Source organism: Motacilla alba, chromosome 1A, assembly GCF_015832195.1.
Source record: "Motacilla alba alba isolate MOTALB_02 chromosome 1A, Motacilla_alba_V1.0_pri, whole genome shotgun sequence".
NCBI classification, from domain to species: domain Eukaryota; kingdom Metazoa; phylum Chordata; class Aves; order Passeriformes; family Motacillidae; genus Motacilla; species Motacilla alba.
In genome coordinates this window covers 480,313-502,560 of record NC_052031.1, presented here as the reverse complement: position 1 = coordinate 502,560, position 22,248 = coordinate 480,313, and the positions used below count along the sequence as shown (strand labels likewise).

At 63.6% G+C, this 22,248-nt stretch overlaps 1 protein-coding gene across 6 annotated transcripts in view; it reads left to right on the top strand.

Annotated features, from left to right (window-relative positions):
- Positions 1 to 833: 833 nt before the first annotated feature.
- SBF1 (SET binding factor 1) overlaps positions 834 to 22,248 on the top strand; it is a 72,080-nt gene continuing 50,665 nt past the window's right edge. For all 6 annotated transcript variants that reach the window (XM_038154483.1, XM_038154484.1, XM_038154480.1 and 3 more), the window contains exon 1: positions 834 to 999. In XM_038154483.1, the coding sequence (XP_038010411.1) occupies positions 945 to 999 (55 nt within the window). In that variant the 5' untranslated portion in view covers positions 834 to 944. The remainder of the gene's footprint in view (positions 1,000 to 22,248) is intronic.

The window sequence follows — 22,248 nt, the reverse complement described above, 5'->3', positions numbered from 1 at the left end:
CATCCAGAGGGTCCCCACAGGAGTGGCCGTGCCCACCGGAGGGGTCTGCGCACACCCGGGAATGGCCCCACACCCTGGGATGTCCCCGCACCCCCGGGTGTTCCCACACATCGGGATGTCCCCACACACCCCTGGGTGTCCCCGCACCCCCGGATGTCCCCGCACACCCCTGGATGTCCCCGCACCCCCCAGGATGTCCCCGCACACCCCTGGATGTCCCCACACACCCTGCAATGTCTCCGCACACCCCTGGATGTCCCCGCACCCCTGGATGTCCCCACACCCTGGATGTCCCCACACACCCCGGAATGTCCCAGCACACTGGGGTGTCCGCACCCATCGGGATGTCCCCGCACCCCCCAGGATGTCCCCGCACACACCAGGATGTCCCCGCACTTCGGATGTCCCCGCACAACCCTGAGTGTCCCCGCACACCCCAGGATGTCCCCACACACCCCAGGATGTCCCCACACACCCCTGGATGTCCCCGCACCCCCGGATGTCCCCAGGATGTCTCCACACACTCCTGGATATCCCCGCACACCCCAGGATGTCCCCGCACCCCTGGGTGTCCCGCACACCCCAGGATGTCCCCTCCCCGGATGTCCCCGTGTCCCCCCCACTCCCGAGCCCTCTTTCCCCCCTCCCCCCCCCGGGGGAAGCCCCTCGCCCGGCCCCGCCCCCTCCCCGCCAGACCCCGCCCCCTCCGAAACTGGCCCCGCCCCTCCCGCAGCGACCAATGGGAGGCGCGGCCCCTCCCGCGCGCAGCCAATGGGAGGCGCGGCCCCGCCCCCCGCGGCGCCCGGCGGCGGCGCAGGCGCGGTGCGCGCGGGGCCAAGATGGCGGCGGCGGCGGGCGGTGGGCGCGGGCGGGCGGCGGCGCCCTGAGGAGCCGAGCGCGGCCTCGCGGGGCTCCCGGGGCCGGCCCGGGCCGCCCCCGCCGCCATGGCCCGCCTGGCCGACTACTTCGTGCTCGTGGGATACGACCCCGGCAAGCGCGGTGAGCGGCGGAGGGACGCGGGGGGGCCGGGCCCGAGGGGGCCGCCCCGGCCGGGGCTGCGGGGCCGGGGCCGCGGGGCCGCGCGGTGAGCCCGGGCCGGGGCCGCGGGGCGGCGGTGCGGGGCGGTCCCGGACCCGGGGCGAGGCTGTGGGGCCGTTCCGGGGCCGCGGGCTGAGCCCGGGCCGGGGGAGCGGGGCCGTCCCGGGTCCGCGGGGCCGCAGCCGGTCCCGGGCCGGGCAGCACCGGGCGGTTCCCGGCCCCCCGTGTTCTCTGAGCGGCCCCCGGGAAGCTCCCGGCAGCTGGAGCCGCCCCTGCGCGGCTGGGCGCATTCACGGTTTGGGTGTTTTCGGTCTGTCTCCCTCCCCCGCCGTGCGCGGGCTGTCACCGCTCCGGAAACATCGGCTGCGCTTGGGGGGGCACTGCCGGCCTCGGGCACGGCCCCGGGCCCGCTGCCTGCGCATCCTTGTCGCGGGACGGGCTGCTCCCAGCCCTGCTGCCCGTGGGCACCCACAGCCCCTGCCACGGGGGCACTGCCCCCAGCCCCATTCCCTGCCACGGGGGCAGTGCCCCCAGCCCCGTTCCCCGGGATATGCTGTTGTACTCCCAGCCCCATTCCCCGGGATGGGGGGCAGTGCCCCCAGCCCCATTCCCCGGGATGGGGGGCAGTGCCCCCAGCCCCATTCCCCGGGATGGGGGGCAGTACCCCCAGCCCCATTCCCCGGGATGGAGGGCAGTGCCCCCAGCCCCATTCCCTGGGCACCCACAGCCCCCTCACGCCCTTCCTGCCCCCTCGGACGCTCTGACCCCCGGATCTGTGGGAGCTCCCCCAGCTCCTCTGTCCTCTCCCACATCCCTGCCCCTGTCAGGTGATGCTCTTGGTTGTTTTGGTCGCAGGGTGTTCCTTGTTGTGGATTTGGGGTCTCTTCCCATTGTGTTTCCTTCTGGTTCCTGCCCCCAGAGCTGTTGGGGCACGCGAGCCGGGGCAGCGTCCCGGAGGAGCTGAAGTGCCCTCAGATCAGGACAGGAGCCCTTAGCTGGGCTCTGCATCTCTTCCTGCCTGGCGCACTCCCAGGCTGTCACTGAGTGTCCCAGGCCTGTGCTCGGAGCTGGGGAGGGGGACTCCTCGTTTTGCTGGGGGTTTGTCCATCAGGGGATGCTGGTGGGGCTCAGATCCACACCCCCAGCAGGATCCCAGCCCCATCCCGGGATCCCTGGAGGAGGGCAGTGGCAGCGAGGTGTGTGTTGGGGACGCTGGAGGGCAGAGCTCCGGGTCAGACCTTGGTGTTCCCTGAGGGCTCCCTGCTCCTGTGCTGTTGGTTTGGCGTTTTGTTGTTGTTGTTACTGGGCTGTGTTCCCCCAGTGTCCCTTTGTCCGGGGGCACTGGGCTGGGCAGGAGCTGCTGTCCCTCAGTGGGAGATGCAGGGGGGATTCCAGGATTCCATCCGGGAGCACGTTCCACCTCCTCTCAGGAGCCGTGCTGGGTGGCTGTACCCCCTTTGTCCTGCCTCCAGGTGCTTCCTCCTGCATCCTCATCCTCTCCCTGAGAATGCTGCAGCTGGGACCTGCGCCTTCCCACTGGTGCTGTCAGCTGCTTGGTGACTGGCAGGGATCAGGGACCCGGCGTCCCTCGGGCCGGGGGCTCCTCGCTGTGCCTCCCAGGGCCCGAGTTTCCCCGGGAGCAGAAGTGTCCCAGCTGTGCCTGGAGTCCTTTGGGGTTTGTCGGGGGCAGAGGGGCGATGCTGTGAGGTGACGTGGCTGGTTGTAGTGGGACAGCCGAAAGGAAGAACAGGTTTAGGTGGGATATCGGGAGGGAATTGCTGGCTGGGCAGGCCCTGGCACAGCCGGGGCTGCCCCGGGATGCCGGGCAGTGCCCAAGGCCAGGCTGGAGCAGCCTGGGACAGTGGGAGCTGTCCCTGCCATGGCTGGGGTGGATCGAGATGAACTTTCTGGTCCCTTCCCTCCCAAATCACTCCACGACTCTGTGCCACTGGGAAAGGAAACAAATCATGTTCTCACACTCAACTAGTCATGTTCCTCTGGTAAATATCCACTTTATTTTGGGTTTAACTCACCTCTGCAGGGGAGGATGGCTCCAGGATATTGTGGGGAGATGGATCCAGGCTGCTGTAGTGGGGACAGGTCCGGGATGACCTGGGGGGATGGATCCATGTTCCCCAGGAAGGGACAGGTCCCAGACTCCAGCCTGAGCCTCCTGGCTGTGGGAATGGCCCAGTCAGGAGTGACCTGTGCAGGATGAGGCACCCAGGAGTTGTGGCCTCTCTGTGACAGCCCAGGCAAGCCCCTTGCCATGCCAGGCCGGAGGTGTCCCCAGGGCCAGCCTGTCCCCAGGGATGGACCGACACCGTTCTGTGGTTTTGGGATCAGTCTGGCAGCATTCCCAGCTCTGTTTTCCCACCCCCCTCCCTGCTTAGATAACGCTGGAGGAAGGGCAGCGGCGCTCATCTGCCGGTGACTAATTGCTGTACAGGTTGGGCTGCTCTGGCAGAGCCGTGGGCTGTGCCAGGCTGGGCTGTGCCGGGCTGGCACCATCCCTGTGATCCTCACCCGTAAACAGAGCTGGGCTGAGCTGCACCAGGGCTGCATGAGCCCCTCGGCCCTGCCAGGGCCCCGGTGCGTTCCCGGCCGGGGCTGAGTCCCGGGAGTGCAGTGCCTGTGGGATTTGGGGCTGGCCAGGGATGGGTTTGCAGCTGGGGATGTGAAAAGGAAAGGTCAGGTGGGGTGGTGGGAGCTGAGGTGGCTCTGCAGCGTCTCCAGAGGGACAGTGCCAGGCTGGGCTGGGTGGCAGAGCCCCCGCAGTGCCACCCTGCCATGGCAGGGCCACCTGCCAGTGTCCCAGGCTGCTGCAGCCCCAGTGTCCAGCCTGGCCTGGGGCACTGCCAGGGATGCAGGGGCAGCCCCAGCTGCTCTGGCAATTCCAGCCCAGCCAGGAATTCCTCATGGCCAAGATCCCATCCATGGCTGCCCTCTGGCACTGGCAGCCATTCCCTGTGTGCTGTCCCTGCAGGCCTTGTCCCCAGTCCCTCTGCAGCTCTCCTGGAGCCCCTGCAGGCCCTGCCAGGGGCTCGGAGCTCTCCCTGGATCCTTCCCTTCCCTCCCAGCCTGGCTCCATGAGATGCTGCCGTGGCTCAGTGCCGTTTGTGGGAACAAAACCGAAAGCAGATCCGTGCTGGAGTGGGCCGTGTGGGTTCCCTGGGGTCACTGGGTGCTGCTGGAGCCGCCTGTCCCTGGGGTTTCCTGGAACAGCCTCGTCCCCGTGACCTGGGGCTGTGCTGCAGGGCCTGGGACCACGTCCTGCTCCTCGGGCAGGGCCAGCAAAGGGCTCTGAACTCTCCAAAGGGCTGTGCCTTTGGCTGTGCACCGGGGCCTTGAGCTGCTCTGGCTGCACGGGCTGTCCAGGACCCAGGCAGGCATCCAGATGCTTTTCCTGGTTTGTGGAGCCGCGGGGGACGTGTCCAGGAATGCAGAGCCACCTGCCTGGCACGGTGTGCCCGTGTCCCTCCGCTGTGCCAGGCGCCCAGCCCGCTCCGTGGGGCTGTGTGGGACAGGGGCTGCAGGGAAAAGCGTGGAGTGAGCCCTCCTGGCATGGGAACCAGCCCCTTCCAGGGCAGGGTCTGTTTCACTGTGTGCTGGTTGCTCACATTGTTTTCTGTGAATGGACGGGTTTTATTCTGCCGGCTCTTCCTTCAGCTTCCCAGAGCCGGGATTGTGCCTGGTTTTACCTGGGAATGGCAGCTTCTGAGAGCTGGGATTGTGCCTGGTTTTACCTGGGAATGGCAGCTTCGGAGAGCTGGGATTGTGCCGGGTTTTACCTGGGAATGGCAGCCTCCCAGAGCTGGGATTGTGCCGGGTTTTACCTGGGAATGGCAGCCTCCCAGAGCTGGGATTGTGCCTGGTTTGACCTGGGAATGGCAGCCTCCCAGAGCTGGGACTGTGCCTGGTTTTACCTGGAAATGGCAGCTTCTGAGAGCTGGGATTGTGCCTGGTTTGACCTGGGAATGGCAGCCTCCCAGAGCTGGGACTGTGCCTGGTTTTACCTGGAAATGGCAGCTTCTGAGAGCTGGGATTGTGCCTGGTTTTACCTGGGAATGGCAGCTTCTGCGAGCTGGGATTGTGCCTGGTTTTACCTGGGAATGGCAGCCTCCCAGAGCTGGGATTGTGCCGGGTTTTACCTGGGAATGGCAGCTTCTGCGAGCTGGGATTGTGCCTGGTTTGACCTGGGAATGGCAACCTCCAAGAGCTGGGATTATGCTGGGTTTTACCTGGGAATGGCAGCTTCTGAGAGCTGGGATTATGCCTGGTTTTACCTGGGAATGGCAGCTTCTGCAAGGTGGGATTGTGCTGGGTTTTACCTGGGAATGGCAGCTTCTGAGAGCTGGGATTATGCCTGGTTTTACCTGGGAATGGCAGCTTCTGCAAGGTGGGATTGTGCTGGGTTTTACCTGGGAATGGCAGCCTCCCAGAGCTGGGATTGTGCCTGGTTTTACCTGGGAATGGCAGCTTCTGAGAGCTGGGATTGTGCCTGGTTTGACCTGGGAATGGCAGCTTCTGAGAGCTGGGATTGTGCCTGGTTTTTGCTCGGGATCTGAGGGGTTTTCTCTGTGCATCCCCCATACCTTGAGAGTCCAGGGCAGCCCAGTTCCAAACCCTGTGGCTGAAGGAGTCTGGAAGTTTTGGATACAGAGCACTGGATGGGCATGGTCTGGATGATGGGAGCCAAGACCCAGCTTGGGATTGATTTGGGATATTCCAGGGAGTTTAAGCTTCCACAGGGCAGCCATGGATGGGATCTTGGCAATGAGGAATTCCTGGCTGGGCTGGAATTGCCAGAGCAGCTGGGGCTGCCCCTGCATCCCTGCAGTGCCCCAGGCCAGGCTGGACACTGGGGCTGCAGCAGCCTGGGACACTGGCAGGTGGCCCTGTCATGGCGGGGTGGCACTGCAAGGGCTCTGGGGTCCCTGCCCGCCGTGCCACCCCATCCCTGCTGCAGCCCCGGGCCCGGGAGGTGCCGGTGTCCCGTGGGTGCCGGGCTGGCTGCGGGGGATGCCGAGGCTGCTCGGGAAGTCCCGGTGGTTTGTGTTTCCGTGCTCACGGAGCAGCATCAGTCACCCCACGCTTGTGCCCTCCTCAGACACCGGCCTGGGGCTCGGTGGCTCCGTGGGTGGCTGGGGTGGCAGGAGGAAGCTGCTCATGCTCGGGGCTGCCTCTTCCCATGCGGTGCTTGGGGCGGGTTTTGGGGCGCTCTTTGTCAGGAGCGAGGGCACAGACAGGACACATGCTGCCCTTCCCGAGGTGCTCCTGGAGCTGGTTCCTGCTGGGAGCGGCTGAATGGATCTGCAGGCCAGGGCAGGGCTCTCCGGGCTCATCCTGCTGCTGTCCCAGCTGTGTTAGGGGTTGTGTTCCAGCTCTCCTGGTGGCACCTATCCGTGTCACTGTCCTGCGTGGCCGTGGCCCAGTGACTCAGGGTTTGACTCAGCCGGGTTCTGGGAGCGTCCAGCAAAATCCTGGCCGTGGAAAAGCCCCTGGGGCCGGCAGCAGTGATGGAGCTGTTTGCTGGGTCAATATTTGCACAGGGAAAGAGAGGCTGGGAATGGCCCTGCCACGTGCAGAGCTGCTCCCACCCACGTGCCAACGGTGGGAAAGGTGGGGATGTGAGAGGGGGCAAATCCAGAGAGGCCCTGGAGCTGCTCCAGGGCTGGAGCCCCGCTGCTCTGGAGAGGCTGGGAGAGCTGGGGATGTTCACCTGGAGAAGGGAAGGTTCCAGGGAGAGCTTCCAGCACATTCCAGGGCCTGCAGGGGCTCCAGGAGAGCTGCAGAGGGACTGGGGACAAGGCCTGCAGGGACAGCACACAGGGAATGGCTGCCAGTGCCAGAGGGCAGCCATGGACGGGATCTTGGCAATGAGGAATTCCTGGCTGGGCTGGAATTGCCAGAGCAGCTGGGGCTGCCCCTGCATCCCTGCAGTGCCCCAGGCCAGGCTGGACACTGGGGCTGGAGCAGCCTGGGACACTGGCAGGTGGCCCTGCCATGGCAGGGTGGCACTGGGTGATGTTTAAGGTCCCTTCCCGCCCAGTCCAGTCTGGGATTCCTTGATTCCATGTGCAGCCACCGGCTGCCTCTGGAAGGGGTCACTCCTCCCGCCGGCCCCCACAGCTCCAGCTGCGTGCAGGCCTGGGAACTGCGGCTCTTCTGATCCCAGCTGCTCCCTGAATCCTCCTCTCCTTCCCTTTGAACTCCTGCCCGGGCGGAGCAGCTCTGTGGGCTGCAGGTCCCCCGCGGGAGTCGGAGGCCAAGCGGTGACAGTGACAGGGGCAGTGACGCGGCCAGAGCTGTCCCCAGGCAGTGCCAGGGCTGGGCCTGAGCTCCTCCAGCTCCACCGAGTGTGTTTGTGGATGGGGAGAGATTAATCCTGGAATCATGGAGTTGTTTAGGTTGGGAAACTCCTCAGAGCCCACCCAGTCCCACCATCACCACCACTGACCCTGTCCCCAGGTGCCAAGTCCACATGGATTTTACATCCTTTCTGGGATGGGCACTCCAAACCCCCCTGGGCAGCCCCTGCCAAGGCCTGACCCCTTCCATGGGGAAATTGCTGCTGATTCCACCCTGAGCTGCCCTGGCCCAGCCTGAGGCCGCTCCCTCTCCTCCTGTCCCTGTTCCCTGGGGCACAGCCCGACCCCCCCGGCTGTCCCCTCCTGGCAGGGACTCGTGCAGAGCCACAAGGGCCCCCTGAGCCTCCTCTGCTCCAGGCTCAGCCCCTGCCCAGCTCCCCCAGCCCTGCTGGGCTCCATTCCCAGCTCCGTTCCCTGGACAGCCCTGGCTGCCCCTCCTTTTCCACGTTGCTGTTAGTGGTGTGGGATGGATCAGGCTGCACCTGGGGCAGCCCCTAAGCAGGAAATCAGAGCTGCAGCTCTGGGCTGGTCGTTTCTCCCCCTTCGGGCACATTCCCGTGTCCTGCTGGGTTTCCTTGCCAGAATTCCCTGCTGCTGTGACCGGGGATGGAGTGTGGCAGTCCCTGTTGGGGAAGGTGGCTGAAGGTGAGGTGGCACACAGCCCTAACCCCGCTGTTGTACCCAGCTCCTCGCCCCGTTTCTTGGTGATATTTTGCATGCTGCCGGTGAGGATTGAGCGCTTTTCTCTCTGGTCTCTCTCACCCCAGCTCGTGTTTTTCCCTGAATCTGAAGCCTCTCCTTGCAGCCAGTTCCCTTTTCCCGTTCCCGGCGCTGGGCTGGAGCAGCAGCTGCGGTTTTATGGGCGCTAAAAACACAAACAAACCCCACTTGGGAGGTGCCCTGGAGCTCCCCGGGCCGCAGGGGAGGAGTTAACCCCGCAGACCCCTTTGCTTTGGTTCCCTGCCACACCTGGGGGAGCAGGGACCATCCTGGTGGGCTTGGGGGGCCTCTGGAGGACCTTTTCTGCCCCCTCTCTCCGGGCTGGCGGCGGTGACGCCTCCAGGGCCGCTCTGTTCCTGCTGTGGCTCCAGAGCTCCTGACCACTAAATGCTGCTCTTGTGGCAGAGGCGAGCTGGAGAGCCTGCCGGCCTCGGGGCAGGGAATTCCTGCTCCTGGGAACCAGCCTTCCAGATCCCGAGCGTGTTCCTCCCTCCCGGGCTGGCAGCTGCTGCCGGGGGAGGCCCGGAGGGTTTGGGGGCTGCTGGGACCCTCTGAGAGGTCCTTGGTGACTGGGGGACCCTGTGTGGTGATTTGGGGGCTGCTGGGACCCTCTGAGAGGGTCCTTGGTGACTGGGGGACCCTGTGGGGTGATTTGGGGGCTGCTGGGACCCTCTGAGAGGGTCCTTGGTGACTGGGGGACCCTGTGGGGTGATTTGGGGGCTGCTGGGACCCTCTGAGAGGGTCCTTGGTGACTGGGGGACCCTGTGGGGTGATTTGGGGGCTACTGGGACACTCTGGGGAAGTTTGGGGGCTGGTGGGACCCTCTTGGAAGGTTTAGGGGCTGCTGGGACCCTGTGAGGGAGTTTGGGGACTGGTGGGACCTTCTGAAAGGGTCCTTGGTGACTGAGGTGACCCTCTGGGGGAATTTTGTGACTCTTGGGACCCTCTTGGAGGGTTTGGGAGTCGGTGTGACCCCGTGGGAGTCCTTGGTGACTGGTGGGACCCTCTGAGAGGGTTCTTGGTGACCATTGGGACCCTCTGGAGGACTTTGGTGACTGGTGGGATGCTGTGGAAGGATTTAGGGGCTGGTGGGACCCTCTGGGAGGGGCTGGGGACTGGTTTAGGGGCAGGCAGTGGGTGGGGGTCGGGCGCGGGGGCAGCAGCAGTGAGGGCCCTGCCTGTCCCTCCCTCCCACCAGTTCCCGAGGTTTGTGTTTGTGGAGTGGCTCCAGTGCCACGTGTCCCCTGGCAGGGCGCAGCCTCCTCGGCGGCATGCAGAGAGTCTCACGCGTTCTTTTGCTGTGTCTGAGCTGTGGGATGGAGATGTGGCAGCACGAGGGGGATTTTGGGGAGGAAGAGCCGCCCGTGGTGTGTGTGCAGCTGAGGTGTCTCTGTGGGCAGCTGCAGGAAGTGCAGCAAAGCAGCTCCTCCTGAGCTCTGCAGCACCTTCCTGCCCTGCCGGCTCTGCTGATGGCCCAGATAAGGCCTCTTGTGTCACTGTCACTGTCACTGTCACAGCCTCCCCGGGGCAGGGTTGGGGCCCTGCTGGTCTGATCAGCTTCTGATCCCGGCCCGGATGCTCGGAGGGGCTTGGCCCTGTGTCCATGGGAACAGTGACAGTGGCTTCGTGCACATTGTCCCTCCCAAACCTCCCAGTGCTCCTGTCTGGAGCAGGGAACGGAGCTGGGAATGGCACCCGAGCTGGGCAGGGGCTGAGCCTGGAGCAGAGGAGGCTCAGGGGGCCCTTGTGGCTCTGCACAAGTCCCTGCCAGGAGGGGACAGCCGGGGGGGTCGGGCTGTGCCCAGGGAACAGGGACAGGAGGAGAGGGAGCAGCCTCAGGGGGGATTTGGGGAAATTCCTCCTGGGAAGGGCTGTGCAGCCTGGCACAGGGGTGGAGTCACCTGGGGACAGGGTCAGTGGTGGCCTTGGCGGTGCTGGGGAATGGTCGGACCCGGTGCTTTTCCAACCCAAACAATTCCCAGATTCCGAGTCGGCTCCACTCCAGAGCTGCCGTAATGTTGCTGTTTTATGTGGGAAAAGCCTCTGCCCTGGTTTAGGACCTTGCCCTGGTGTCTGGTGTTTTTGAGCTGCCTGCAGTCGCAGCCCTGCAGCAAATTCCCGTCAGGATGCCCAGCCAGGCGTTGGGAGGTGCCAGCTGGGTGTGCATCCACTCCTTCAGCTGCCAGCCTTTGTATCCCTCAGCTCTCCAGGGGCAGGGAAGGGGCTGGAACCGCTGGGAAGGAGCTGGAACCGCTGGGAATGAGCTCTCCAGGGTCAGGGAATGAGCTGGAACCGCTGGGAATGAGCTCTCCAGGGGCAGGGAAGGGGCTGGAACCGCTGGGAATGAGCTCTCCAGGGTCAGGGAAGGAGCTGGAACCGCAGGGAATGAGCTCTCCAGGGGCAGGGAAGGAGCTGGAACCGCTGGGAATGAGCTCTCCAGGGGCAGGGAAGGGGCTGGAACCGCTGGGAATGAGCTCTCCAGGGTCAGGGAATGAGCTGGAACCGCTGGGAATGAGCTCTCCAGGGGCAGGGAAGGGGCTGGAACCGCTGGGAATGAGCTCTCCAGGGGCAGGGAAGGGGCTGGAACCGGGGGCAGGTACCGCTGCTCTGTCCCTCTGCGGGGCTGTGGGGACACAGGGCCGGGCCGCAGCTGTGGGGACACGGCCCTGCTGTCCCTGGGACACAGCGGCTCTGTCAGGGCCCAGCCGAGGACAAAGGCTGGCTTCAGCCACGGCGGGGATGAGCAGAGCTGCGACTCCGGTGCCTTCAGGGGATGAGCAGGGAGCAGGGATGAGCAGCTGGGCTGCCCTGCCCGGGGCGGGGATTGGAAAGGACAGGGATAAGCTCCTGGGTGGGATCAAGGTGAGCTCAGCAGGAAGGAGGTCAGACAGTGCCGATCCTCCCAGGAGCAGGGAGAGCTGACTCCTGCAGGGACTGGCTGCAGGAGTCCGCCTGGGCATGGCTCAGGTGTTCCAGGGCTGGGAGCTCCTGCAGGATTGTGTGCAAAGCCCAGGAAGGTGGTTTCCTGCAGCTCCCTGACAGCAGGGTGGATCCAGGTGGGGTCGGGCTCTGCTCCCAGGGGACAGGTACAGGAGGAGAGGGAACGGCCTCAGGCTGGGCCAGGGAAGGCTTGGCTTGGGCATCAGCAGGAATTTCTCATGGAAAGGGTGGCCCAGCCCTGGCAGTGCCTCAGCACCCTCACAGCCAAGAATTTCTTCTGCTATCCCATCTAACTCCATTAGGCAGTGCAGGCCGTTCCCCCATGTCCCAAGTGCCTCTCCGGGTGACCACAGCGCTGTCCCAGTGACAGGCCAGCAGGGCAGGGGGGACAGTGGCACTGCAGACAGCCCTGGGTGTCCCAGAGCCTCTCCTGGCCCGGCTCCTCCCAGCAGAGTGGGGCTCTCCTGGGGGATTTCTCCGTGCATTTAACTTCTCCTTCCTCTCTCTCTGAGTTCCTCTCGGCTCTCCTGGCTCAGGTCCGTGTTTTCACTTCACGTTTTCTTTCCCCCCTGTTTGGATGGGTTTGGGCCATGTTTGGAGGCTGCTTTGCTCCTGTCACACACGATCTGCACCCACATTCTTCCCACTCTCCCTGACTTCCCTGTTTCCCCTTCTTCCTCCCGAGTCCTGGCAGTGCAGTCACCTCACCATCGTTAACGCAGAGGGAGGAAATGTGGATTTTCTTCTGGATTCTCCCTCTGACCTGAGGATTTCTTGGCAACTCTGGTTTTATACAAGGACCTTTCACAAGTGCTGGATCTCTTGGGAATTCCATCGAGGGTGTTGGGATTTCGTACTTCTGTTTAATGCTGGTGCAGAACTCGAGGTTTGCTGTGTTTGGGATCCAGGTCTGGTTTCAAGGAGCAGCTCCAAGAGCTGCTGGAGCTCCTTCCTTCATCCCCATCCCTGGCAGTGCCCCAGGCCAGGCTGGACGCTGGGGCTGGAGCAGCCTGGGACAGTGGGAGGTGTCCCTGCCATGGCAGGGGTGGCACTGGAGGAGCGCTGGGGTCCCTTCCCGCCCAACCCATCCCAGGATCCCTTGATTGCAATCCTGGCCTTTTCAGGGTAGTTTTTTCCCCAAGAAAAAGCGTTTCCTTTTCCCCCAAGGCCCTTCTGAGCATCCCTGGGCGTGTGCCAGCCGTTCCTCCTGGCCACGAGGGATGCAGGTGGCAGCCGGCCAGGCAGCAGGAATGCGATCCGTCATCGCACGCGGGGATGAATCGGCAGCCCCAGAACCGGCGCTCCAGCCTGGAGCCTGCCGGCTGGAGTCATGAGACAGGCACAGGGCTGGGATCCTCTGAGTCATCCCGGGAGAAATCTGTTCCCGGCTCCAGAGCCCGTAGGAAGCGCGGGGGGAAGCGGAGGGAGCGGCTGGGAGCTGTGGAGCCCAGCCCGGGGAGGAGCAGCGCTGGGGGCAGCTCCCCCGGCTGGGATTCGCTGCCTTTCACCATAAAAGGGGAAATTGTCCTTCACACCTCGAGCGGAGCGTGCGTGAGTGGGAGAGGGCAGCAGCCGAGCAGGGAAGGCTGGAGAGGAGAGGGTGTGGCCGTGAGGGGCAGGAGCTGGACATCTGTGGCCGTGGGGAGAGGGGATGGCAGATGGGATGGGGCTGGAGGTGGGATGGGAGATGGGGTGGGGCTGCGGGGATGTGGGGCTGGAGATGGGATGGGAGATGGGATGGGCTGCAGGGATGTGGGGACAGAGGTGGGATGGGAGATGGGGTGGGGCTGCAGGGATGTGGGGCTGGAGGTGGGATGGGGCTGCAGGGATGGGGGGCCAGAGATGGGGTGGGGCTGCAGGGATTGGGGGCTGGAGATGTGGGGCTGGAGATGGGATGGGGCTGGAGGTGGGATGGGAGATGGGATGGGCTGCAGGGAGTGGGGGACAGAGGTGGGATGGGAGATGGGATGGGGCTGCAGGGATATGGGGCTGCAGGGATGTGGGGCTGGAGATGGGATGGGGCTGCAGGGATGTGGGCTGATGTCCTGGCCAAGGAGGCAGTTCCAGTTTGAGAGGTGAAATTCCAGGCTGTCCCACTGGAAGCACTGGATGCAGCTCCAGGAGGATCCATGCAAAACCCCCCAAAACAAAGAGCCCCCCTGCCCCAAACCAGCCCCAGTTTCTCCTGGTGTTGTCAGCCCATGGAGTTGTTCAGGATTTGACCCCAAGCTCCTGGGGTTCCTGGGAATGCTGCAGGGCAGAGCAGCTGGCAGCGCACCTGGCACGGTGGGGAGCCCCAAACGGTGGGGTGGGGGACAGCACGGAGTTCCCAGTGGGAAGGGAGGGAAGGGATCGTGTCCTGGCTGGGGGGTGAGGAGGGACCCGTGGCTCCCCGAGCAGCACCTGGGGACGTGCCGAGATGTCCTGGGAGCAGTGCCAGCCTGGGGGCCTGTCCCATCCCAGGCAAGGCTGCTGTGGGATTTGCAGCTCTGGGTCCAGATGGAGACTGCCAGGCTCCAAGTAAATCCCGGGATTTACCGGGGTTTCCTGGCTGAGACAGGGCAGGAGTGCTGCTGGGGTGGGGACGTGGGGGAGGGAGCGTGGATGGGGTCAGCCCTGGCCAGGGACCCCCGGGAGGGGTGTCACAGAACATGGACATGGATTCGTGGGATGGGTTGGGTGGAAAGGGACCCCAGAGCCCCTGCAGTGCCACCCTGCCAGGGCAGGGACACCTTCCAGTGTCCCCAGTGTCCAGCCTGGCCTGGGGCACTGCCAGGGATGCAGGGGCAGTCCCAGCTGCTCTGGGCACCTGTGCCAGGCCCTGCCCACCCTCCTGGGATGCTGGAGCTCCAAAAAAAGGGGGTAGGGGACCTCAGGGTGTTCTGGGGGCTGGGTGACATTGTTCAGGCATGGGGGGAGCTCACCTGGGGGTGTTTGTACCTGTGAGGAGCTCACCTGGCTGCAGCTGCTCCAGCTGCCCCCCACGTGCAGCTCTTGTGCCTCTCTGTTCCGTTGGGTGTTTTGAATGGAATCGTGGAATTGTTTGGGGTGGAAAAGGCCTCGGAGCCAGCCAAGCCCAACCATTCCCAGCACTGCCACAGCCACCACTGACCTTGTGCCCAGGGGCCACTTCCACATGGATTTGAAATCCCAGCGGGGATGGGCACTCCCAAGCTCCCTGGGCAGCCCCTGCCAAGGCCTGACCCCTTTCCATGGGGAAATTCCTGCTGATCCCACCCTGAGCTGCCCTGGCCCAGCCTGAGGCCGCTCCCTCTCCTCCTGTCCCTGTTCCCTGGGCACAGCCCGACCCCCCCGGCTGTCCCCTCCTGGCAGGGACTTGTGCAGAGCCACAAGGGCCCCCTGAGCCTCCTCTGCTCCAGGCTCAGCCCCTGCCCAGCTCCCCCAGCCCTGCTGGTTCTCCAGCCCCTTCCCAGAGTGCCCTGGCAGTGTCCTGGGGTGCTGCTGCCTCTCTGTGCCTCAGGAAGGACCCGGGCCCTTGAAGGTGCCAAACTGTGTTTAGGGAACATTCCTGCAGCAGCAGGTGCCCGTGCTGGGAGCAGAGCTGAGGCTTTGGTGCACAGGAATTCCCGGGAAAACCTGGGATAAGTCCTCCTGAGCCATTCCAAGCTTGTCTGAGGGACAGTGGCACCAGCCAGGCTGGGAGAGCTGGAGCTGCTCACCTGGAGGGGAGAAGGATCCAGGGAGAGCTCCAAGCCCCTGGCAGGGCCTGCAGGGGCTCCAGGAGAGCTGAGAGGGACTGGGGACAAGGGATGGAGGGACAGCACACAGGGAATGGCTTCCCTCTTGCAGCCATCCCATTGTCTGTCCCTGAAACCATTTCGATGGGATTATTGCACATTATTTTCCTTGGCCCTGCTGCCTCATCCCAGCCCGTGAGGGCTTTGGGGTTCATGGAATTTTCCAAGCACTGAGGTGGCTGGAAGGGAGTGACAGAAAAAGGGGGGCAAGGTGGGAATGTCACTGTGCAGCCCCCCAAAAGCAGAATCCCATCTCCTGGCCCTGGCTTTGGGCAAAGGGAGGCTGAGGAGGGGGCTCTGGAGGAGTGGGGAGAGTCAGGAGCTGCTCAGGAGGAGCTCTTGGATGCTTGCCCAGAAATGTTTGATGGAAAATGTGGACTCTTCTCCCCGGTCTGGAGCGAGAGACGTGGTGGGCTCATCCCAGCTCCTGCTCCAGTCTGGGATGGGTGGGAAGGAGGGAATGGGGAGGTTCTGGGCTCATCCCAGCTCCTGCTCCGGTCTGGGATGGGTGGGAAGGAGGGAATGGGGACATGCTGGGCTCATCCCAGCTCCTGCTCCGGTCTGGGATGGGTGGGAAGGAGGGAATGGGGAGGTGCTGGGCTCATCCCAGCTCCTGCTCTGGTCTGGGATGGGTGGGAAGGAGAGAATGGGGACATGCTGGGCTCATCCCAGCTCCTGCTCCGGTCTGGGTGGGAAGGAGGCAGTGGGGAGGTGCTGGGCTCATCCAGTGCAGTTCCAGTGCTCCTTGTCTCGTTCTGGACAGATTTGGGGCATTTTTCCCGCTTTCCAGTTGTTGCAGACATTCCCATCAGGAGCCTCCGTGTCCTCCCTTCCCCCGGTGCCCTCCTGGAGCCCCTGGGCTCGGGGCAGTGCCTCTGGAATCCCCCTGGCATGCCCTGGCAGCGCTGTCCCCCTTTGGGCTGGGCGCTGGGTTCCCGTCGCCGTGCCTCGCTCCGTGTCCGCCGCGCTCCCGAGCCGGCCTGGGATGTGTGTGTGGGGTTCATCCCAGCCCCGTGTGCCACGCAGGGATTATCCCCAGGCCTCTGGGATCCTTCCTGCCTCTGGGACGGGCGCGGGGGGGTCCCTCCCGTCCTTCCTCCCCCGAGCTCTGTGCATCCAGACCAGCCTTCGTCCTCGATCCGTGTCCAAGTTTGGAACGCTTGCAGCGTGCTTTTCCCATTTTCTGGCCCTTAGCCAGCGGTTTTGGGGCTTTTAGGTGTTTTTTGCTGGGTCTGGAGCCAGCTGTGCTGCTGAAATCCCCGGGGGGACGGGGTCAGCGCGGACACCACTCAATATTCCTCAAAATCCAAGCAGGACAGGAAGTTGACATTGGAGAATACGTTTGAATTTTCGGTGTTTCTGTAGAATTTATTGTTAATTCCCATTTTTTTGGTGTTTTTCAGTAGTTTGTTGCTCATTTTTCCGTGACCTTTGCCCCATGTCTGACTTGGTTTTACCCATATGTCGTCTTGGCGGTCTGGGGTTGTTTATTTAATTGTTGAACTCTTTCATGGTTGTTTTTTTGTCCAGCTTGGTAAATCCCAGGATGGTTTGCCTGAACGGGGGGTCAGTCACTTGTTGAGGGCTTGGAAAAACCTAAAGCTACGCCAGAGATGGGATTTATTTGGGTCAGATTCCAAGTGTTTTTTCTGGGAAATCAGGCTTTTGCTGTGGGGGAAGTGAAGCAGTTTGGGGCAGCGTGGTGGCCGTGCCCGAGCACCTGGGACACTGGGAGGTGTCCCTGCCGTGGCAGGGTGGCACTGCAGGGGCTCTGAGGTCCCTGCCCATCCCAGGATTCCACGATTCTCAGTTTTTCTGGCAGAGCAGCAGCAGAGATGAGTGTTTGCTGTCTCAGGTCTGAGCTGTCATTCCAAGGCTGGAAGCTCCATGTGTGGAAAGTGCCAGGCACATCCTGAGCAGCACTCCTGCTCCAGCTGGATTCTCCTCTGCTCTGCAGCATGGGGAGTTCATCTTCCTTACTCCACTGAGGCTTTCCTGCCTTCCTCAAAGTCAAAGTGAGCCAAGGATTCAGAGGATTCAGTTGAGTTTTTTGGGAAACGGGGGATTTTAGGCTGGTGGAGGTGGAGGAGCTCCTCGAGTCCCATGGAGCCCCTTCCAGCCGTGTCCTCTGCTGCCCAGGATCCCCTCCCAGGTGCGTGAGGGCCCAGCCCGTGCCTGGCTCTGTTGGCTTTGGGTGGAGGAGCAGAGCTGTGTTTCCTTCTGGGAGGGATCCCGTGGGGCTGTGATTCCCAGCCCTTCCCATCAAACAGAGCCTCTGCCCCTGGCACAGGGTGTGCCTCAGGGTCAGGGAATCCTGGCATGGCTGGGTGGGCAGGGACCCCAGAGTCCCTGCAGTGCCACCCTGCCATGGCAGGGCCACCTGCCAGTGTCCCAGGCTGCTGCAGCCCCAGTGTCCAGCCTGGCCTGGGGCACTGCCAGGGATGCAGGGGCAGCCCCAGCTGCTCTGGCAATTCCAGCCCAGCCAGGAATTCCTCATGGCCAAGATCCCATCCATGGCTGCCCTCTGGCACTGGCAGCCATTCCCTGTGTGCTGTCCCTCCATCCCTTGTCCCCAGTCCCTCTCCACTCAGCCAACTGCATTCTCCAGGAACTTCCACTAAAATGGGGAATTTTGAGTCATGTTTTGTACTGATTTCTTCCCAATATCCCATTTACATCTCCCCTCCTCAGCTCAACCCCTGGGATAAGCTGGAAGGGCCCCGTGTCCTGCTGGTCTCCAGGAGCCAGGGTTGGGCTGGGAGCAGCTCCAGGGACAGGTCTGCAGGTGAATCCTGGAATCCTGGAACATCCTGAGCAGGAAGGGAGCACAGGGACCACAGATCCAGCTCCTGGCCCTGCACAGACGCCCCAGGGAGGGGATTGCATCCCAGCTCCGGCAGCCTCTGGCCGTGCCCGTTCCCTGGGGAGCCTGGGCAGTGCCAGCACCCTCTGGGGAGGAACAGCTCAGCTCCACGACCTTGGGACTCGTCCCAGCCTGTCCCAGCCTTCCCAGATAATCCCTGTGGGGGATGAGGTGGGTTTGGGGGAGCTGGGTGTCAGAGGGGTCCGTTGGGAGCAGGAGCTCTGGGAATGTGCTAATCCGGGGAATCCCTGCCAGGCTCAGAGCTGGCAGCGCTCCTGGTGCTTCCATTCCCATCTCCCTGCTCATTCCCGAGGGTCAGAGGTGAGGAGCTGCTCCAGGTCACTGGGACAGGACTGGGACCACGGCTGGACCCTCTGGGGTGGCATGCCATGGGGTTTGAGGGATGGGAATTCCCAGGCATTGGCATTCCCGAGCCCGGGCATTCCCAGGGATTGGCATTCCCAAGCCGGGGCAGAGCAGGGATTGGCATGCCCGGGCATTCCCAGGGATTGGCATTCCCGAGCCCGGGCAGAGCAGGGATTGGCATTCCCGAGCTCGGGCATTCCCAGGGATTGGCATTCCCGAGCCGGGGCAGAGCAGGGCTCCTCTCCAGGCTGTGGGGTCAGGCCGAGGGACAGCTCCAGGCTCTGGGGCTGCCGGTGCTCCACGGGAGCTGGACCTGCTGCAGACAATTCCCTGCTTCTCCGGGAAGCGCCGGTGCGGAAGCTGAGGGCTCCAGGGCAGGCTCGTTTCCCCATCCCGGAGCTGTCTGTGCTCGGTGGGGTTTCAGTTCCCCTTGGATTCAGCCTCTTCCTCCTCCTGCACCCTCAGGAGAGGCAGATCCCTGGTGAGGGCCCTCCCTCGTGGAGGGGATTCCCTTCCACAGCACGGATCCTGAGAGCAGCGGTGAGGGAGCTGGGCAGGGGCTGAGCCTGGAGCAGAGGAGGCTCAGGGGGCCCTTGTGGCTCTGCACGAGTCCCTGCCAGGAGGGGACAGCCGGGGGGGTCGGGCTGTGCCCAGGGAACAGGGACAGGAGCAGAGGGAGCGGCCTCAGGCTGGGCCAGGGCAGCTCAGGGTGGGATTGGGGAAATTCCTCCTGGATGGGCTGTGCAGCCTGGCACAGGGGTGGAGTGCCCATCCCTGTTGGGATTTCAGAGCTGTGTGGATGTGGCACCTGGGGACAGGCCAGTGGCGTTCTCAGGGAATTCTCACAGTTCCCGTATCCATGGGACATTTCCTCCCCTGTCAGTTCTGGTGGCCCCAGCGCTGCCGAGCCCGGCTGAGGCTCCTGGGGAAGCTGACCCCGTTCCCACTTCTCCGTTCCTCCGGCGTGGTTCCTGTCGCTGTCCCTCCCTGCAGGCTCCCCCTGGATGTGCCACGCTCCAGCCCGCAGCCCCGCCTGCGTGGGACACGGGGAACAAAAGCTCCTTCTGCCCTCGTGGGAGGTGTTGATGCTGGCAGAGGCTGGGTGGAAATGATCCCTGCGGGGTCAAGGCAAACTGAGGCAGGGCTTGGATCATCCCTGTGCCCTGGCAGCGCGGAGCAGGGAGGGACTTGGGCACCCACGTGTGACCTGTGAGGGCAGCCCTGGCTGGGATTTGGGTTTGGGGTTTCCCTCCGTCCCCAGCTGCTCTGCAGGGAATTGCCCGGCACGGACGGGACCGGGGCTGGCACTGAGGCCTTTTGTCCTGGAGCTTGGAGCTGCTCTGTGCCTGTGCGTGCTGTCCCACTGTCCCTCTGTGTCCCTTTGCCAGTTGGGAGCAGCCCTGCTCTGGATCCAGGCTGGCAGAGCTGGGGCTGCTCACCTGGAGAGGGAAAGGCTCCAGGGAGAGCTCCGAGCCCCTGGCAGGGCCTGCAGGGGCTGCAGGAGAGCTGCAGAGGGACTGGGGACAAGGCCTGCAGGGACAGCACCCAGGGAATGGCTGCCAGTGCCAGAGGGCAGCCATGGATGGGATCTTGGCCATGAGGAATTCCTGGCTGGGCTGGAATTGCCAGAGCAGCTGGGGCTGCCCCTGCATCCCTGGCAGTGCCCCAGGCCAGGCTGGACACTGGGGCTGGAGCAGCCTGGGACACGGGCAGGTGGCCCTGCCATGGCAGGGTGGCACTGCAGGGGCTCTGAGCTCCCTTCCCCCCCAAACCATTTTGTAATTCCCACGTATTTTTCCCTCAGGGCAGGAGGGGCCATGGGAGCAGCCGGGGCTGTTTTTAGGCCGTGGGTAAATGTTGGCATCCCCATAATTATCACCCGGGGTGCCAGTGGAGCTGGGAATGGCTCCCCCGGGAAGCAGCTGGAATTTGGCATCAGGTAAAAATAGCAGAGGTTCCTCCCCAGAACGCTTTTAGCAGCTCTGGCCACGGGACTGCGGCCGGGCACCGGGATCCTCCTCCTGGGGGAGCTGAGCCACAGCACCCGCCCGGCTCCACGTCCTGGAATCGGGGAGTCCTGGAATGGTTTGGGGTGTGCAGGGACCCAGAGCCCCTGCAGTGCCACCCTGCCATGGCAGGGCCACCTGCCAGTGTCCCAGGCTGCTCCAGTCCCAGTGTCCAGCCTGGCCTGGGGCACTGCCAGGGATGCAGGGGCAGCCCCAGCTGCTCTGGCAATTCCAGCCCAGCCAGGAATTCCTCATGGCCAAGATCCCATCCATGGCTGCCCTCTGGCACTGGCAGCCATTCCCTGGGTGCTGTCCCTGCAGGCCTTGTCCCCAGTCCCTCTGCAGCTCTCCTGGAGCCCCCCCGGGCATTCTCCCCCCAGCTGGGTGTCGCTGTCACCTGTCTGCTCTTGGTGGAACCCCAGAGGATGTGAGCTCCAAAGGGACCCTCAGGGGTCACCTGGGATCCCTTGAAGCAGCTCCTGGGCCCTCACAGCTTCCACTTTTCCTGGAGGGCTCCTCCACGGGGACCTCTGGCTCCTGCCCTGCGTGGGTGGTGTTTTGGGGTGGTTTGAGGGGTTGTGGGGCCGTGTTCCCCAGGGGTTTCTGGAAACCCTTGCTGCTGCAGCCGTGGCTGGGTGACAGTGGCAGCTGCAGGCCGTGCCCGTGTCCCGCTGCCAGGAGCGCTCGGGGCCGGCGGCGCTTTCCTGCGCCGAGCTCTCGGAAGCAGGCGGGGTTTTTTTAATTTAATTACTTCCTCTTCTGCCTTAATGTTTCCAAAGATAAACACAGCTCTCCCTTGGAACGGGGTCAGGGAACAGCAGGCTCTGCCCGGGCTGTGCCGAGCCCGCTCCCAGGCACGGCTTTGGCTGGAGGTGGTGGGGATCTCCCGGGATCTGAGCTGCCAGGGATTCCATGCCGGGCTGCTCCCTCCTCACCGACCGCTCCTGCATCCTGGGATCTTCCCTGGGACGTGTGCTGAGTGCCACCCCAAAAGTGCTGTGTGTGGGCAGGATCCACGTGGATCTTCCTGCAGGATCTGGGGCGCTGGGAGAGCGGGGAGCCCCGCGTTCCACAGGCTCCTGGGATTTTCCAGCTGCATTCCTGCCAGGGGTTTGCCAGCCTTCCTGATCCCTGGGAGTCTGCACCCCCAGCTCCTGGCAGGGCACCTGGCACTGCCCCCGGGCTGTGTCCAGGGGGAGATGGCTCTCTCCAGCATTCCTCCTGAATTTGAGAGGGATTAGGAAGAGGTTGAGAGGATTAGGAGGAGGTTTGAGGAATAATGACATCCCGGGACAGGACTGCTGCGAGCCGGGATGGGGGGATCAGCGCTGACCCCTCCTTCACCTGCCTCATTTCAGCTTCCCACAGACACCCTCACCCAGAGCCTGCCAGAGCCACTGCCCCCCGAATTCCACAGGGAATGGGAGCCGTGCTCCCTGGAAGTGCCGTGCTGGGAGTGTGATGACAGCCCCTGCTGCTGCTCCAGGATGGTGTAACTGGGAGCGAGTGACCCTGGCTGGAGGGGTTTGCCTCCCGTGGGAAGCCTTCCGTGGCTGGATGGAGCTTTTCCAGCCTGCAGTTGCATGCAGACAGTTTGTTTCCTCACCCAGCTCTGTGTCCCAGGCTGTGGGTGATCCTTATCTTCCCTGGGTGATCCTTATCTTCCCTGTGTCCAGCAGGTCAAGCACATCCTCAGACATCACCGAGGTGACCATTAAACAGGGAGCGAGGCCCTTTTTCCTAAGTTTTCCCCTTTTTTTAGCTGCACTCAGGACAGGAATCGCTGTTCTGGGTGTGACTTTGGGACACTTTTGCCCTAAATCCCCCCCAAATCCCTTTGGCCGAGCCAGAGGTGTCCCTGTCACCCTGCTCCTGCAGGGTTCCTGCTGTCTGGGAAGGGCTGTGTCCTTCCCAAGCTCTTGTCCCAGGGGATTGCACTAAAACATGGAGAGCACCACAAGTGGGAAATGATTCCTTGGGATTTTGTGTGTCCTGTTCTGGGGGGCACAGCTGCCGTGCCACAGGGGGGATGTGGCCTTGGGGACAGCTGGAGGGGACACTGGGGGTCTGGTAAGTGCCACTTCAGGAAGCATTTCTCCATGGAAAGGCTTGTCCAGCTCTGGAACAGGGACTCCATTGCCCAGGGAGCTTTGCAGTGCCCATCCCTGCAGGTGTCCAAGGGATTC